This window comes from Tachysurus vachellii, chromosome 2, assembly GCF_030014155.1.
Source record: "Tachysurus vachellii isolate PV-2020 chromosome 2, HZAU_Pvac_v1, whole genome shotgun sequence".
Taxonomy (NCBI): domain Eukaryota; kingdom Metazoa; phylum Chordata; class Actinopteri; order Siluriformes; family Bagridae; genus Tachysurus; species Tachysurus vachellii.
Window position 1 is genome coordinate 35,509,277 of NC_083461.1, and position 2,500 is coordinate 35,511,776.

Below are 2,500 nucleotides of genomic sequence, written 5' to 3' on the forward strand. Positions count from 1 at the left end.
TATGCGTGTGTGTGTGTGAGTGTATGCGTGTGTGTGTGTGAGTGTATGCGTGTGTGTGTGTGAGTGTATGCGTGTGTGTGTGTGAGTGTATGCGTGTGTGTGTGTGAGTGTATGCGTGTGTGTGTGTGAGTGTATGCGTGTGTGTGTGTGAGTGTATGCGTGTGTGTATGTGTGTGTGTGTATGCGTGTGTGTGTGTGTGTGTGAGTGTATGCGTGTGTGTGAGTGTATGCGTGTGTGCGTGTGTGTGAGTGTATGCGTGTGTGAGTGTATGCGTGTGAGTGTATGCGTGTGTGTGTGTGTGAGTGTATGCGTGTGTGTGTGAGTGTATGCGTGTGTGTGTGAGTGTATGCGTGTGTGTGTGTGAGTGTATGCGTGTGTGTGTGTGAGTGTATGCGTGTGTGTGTGAGTGTATGCATGTGTGTGTGAGTGTATGCGTGTGTGTGTGAGTGTATGCGTGTGTGTGAGTGTATGTGTGAGTGTATGTGTGAGTGTGTGCGTGAGTGTGTGTGCATGAGATTTTGTGTGTGTGTGTGTGTGCATGTGATTTTGTGTGTGTGTGCATGTGATTTTGTGTGTGTGTGCATGTGATTTTGTGTGTGTGTGTGTGTGTGTGTGTGTGTGTGTGTGTGTGCGCATGTGTGTGCGCATGTGATTTTGTGTGTGTGCATGTGATTTTGTGCGTGTGTATGCGTGAGTGTGTGTGTGTGTGTGTGCGCATGTGATTTTGTGTGTGTGTGTGCATGTGATTTTGTGCGTGTGTATGCGTGAGTGTGTGTGTGTGTGTGTGTGCGCATGTGATTTTGTGTGTGTGTGCGCATGTGATTTTGTGTGTGTGTGTGCATGTGATTTTGTGCGTGTGTATGCGTGTGATTGTGTGTGATTGTGTGTGTGTGATCGACTCTTAAGCTACATGTTTATATATAATTATTGCTAGATAAAAGTTTTTAAGCAGTTGAATGTCTGATTTTTCTTAATAGTCCTGACTAATGGTGACTCTTAATTAGCACACTGACTCTGGTTAAAGCCCCATAAAGAGCTGTGTGTACAGTATATGGGTGTAAACAGAGACGGGTCTCAATCTTATTGAACTCCAACCACCATTAAACCAGCGATAAGTAAAAAAAAAAACCAACTAATTGGCTGCACAAGAAATCTGTTTGTCCTATTTGTTTGTTTTTATTTTAATTAACATGCGTGTGTTTGTCTGTAGTTACGAGTTTCTCGCTCTCTCTCATGTTCTCTGCAGCTGCTCGCTTTGGGAAGTTTGGAGGTAAGGACGACGGTTCCGGGTTTAAAGCCGCTTTGCTCTCTGGACCTCCTGGTGTAGGGAAGACCACCACTGCTGCTCTCGTGTGTGAGGTTAGTCGTATATATGACGCTAACACGTGCACAACAGTGCTACGGTAATAATGGCTCAGTTATCAGTGTGACATCATTCCAGCTTTATAGGCATGTTCTCTCTCTCTCTCTTTCTGTGTGTGTGTGTGTGTGTGTGTGTGTGTAGGAGTTAGGTTACAGTTACGTGGAGATGAACGCTAGCTGCACCCGCAGCAAGAACAGTCTGAAAGAAGTCATCGCCGAGTCTCTCAATAACACAAGCATCAAGAATTTCTACACAGGTACTTCAGCCACATTATTATTATAGAAGGGTAGCTAAATAAACATTTTTACCCCAGACCCCCTGAAGGTACATGAGAGGGTTTCCTTGGGTGATCATGTGGCAGCTGCTGCAGCAGCACAGTGCAGAACATCCTGCAGATCCAGACTGGTTGTTATAATTATAATAATAATAATAATAATTAATAATAATAATAATAATAATAATAATAATAATAATAATAATTATAGTAGTAGTTTGGCTAACCTTAAAAATCTGGTGTCACATGACTCTTAAACAGCTGTATGTTTACTGAGCTATGTGTAGAGTAGCTAAAGCGTGTGTGTGTGTGTGTGTGTGTGTGTGTTTAGGTGCATCTCAGACGGTCAGCAATAAACACGTTCTCATCATGGACGAGGTGGATGGCATGGCAGGAAATGAGGACCGAGGAGGAATACAGGTTGTTTTTTTTTGTCGCTAACTTAAAATCAAAGAGTTTTTATTATTATTATTATTATTATTATTATTATTATTATTATTATTTTAAGAATTAAATCCGTTTCCTATTATTTGTATTGTGCAGGAAATGATCGGTCTGATCAAAAGTACTAAGATCCCCATTATCTGCATGTGCAACGACCGGAACCACACGAAGATCCGCTCGCTCGCGAACTACTGCTTCGACCTGCGTTTCCAGCGGCCTCGTGTGGAACAGATCAAGGTAACGAAACGCCCTCGGGGACGACGCAACCCGCGGTCGTTCGTTTAAAATAAAATAATCCCTCTGTTCTTCCTCATTAATCAGGGAGCCATGATGTCCATCGCTTTTAAAGAAGGTTTAAAGATCCCACCGCCGGCCCTCAACGAAGTCATTCTGGCGTCCAATCAGGACATTCGACAGG

General features: G+C 43.3%; 1 protein-coding gene across 1 annotated transcript in view; it reads left to right on the forward strand.

The window, feature by feature from the left end:
* The window catches only part of rfc1 (replication factor C (activator 1) 1), a 22,183-nt gene that overhangs the window by 11,635 nt on the left and 8,048 nt on the right, over positions 1-2,500 (forward strand). The window contains exons 13-17 of the mRNA XM_060864479.1: positions 1,248-1,360; positions 1,506-1,620; positions 1,970-2,058; positions 2,182-2,319; positions 2,404-2,499. Coding sequence (XP_060720462.1) covers positions 1,248-1,360; positions 1,506-1,620; positions 1,970-2,058; positions 2,182-2,319; positions 2,404-2,499 — 551 coding nt within the window. The remainder of the gene's footprint in view (positions 1-1,247; positions 1,361-1,505; positions 1,621-1,969; positions 2,059-2,181; positions 2,320-2,403; position 2,500) is intronic.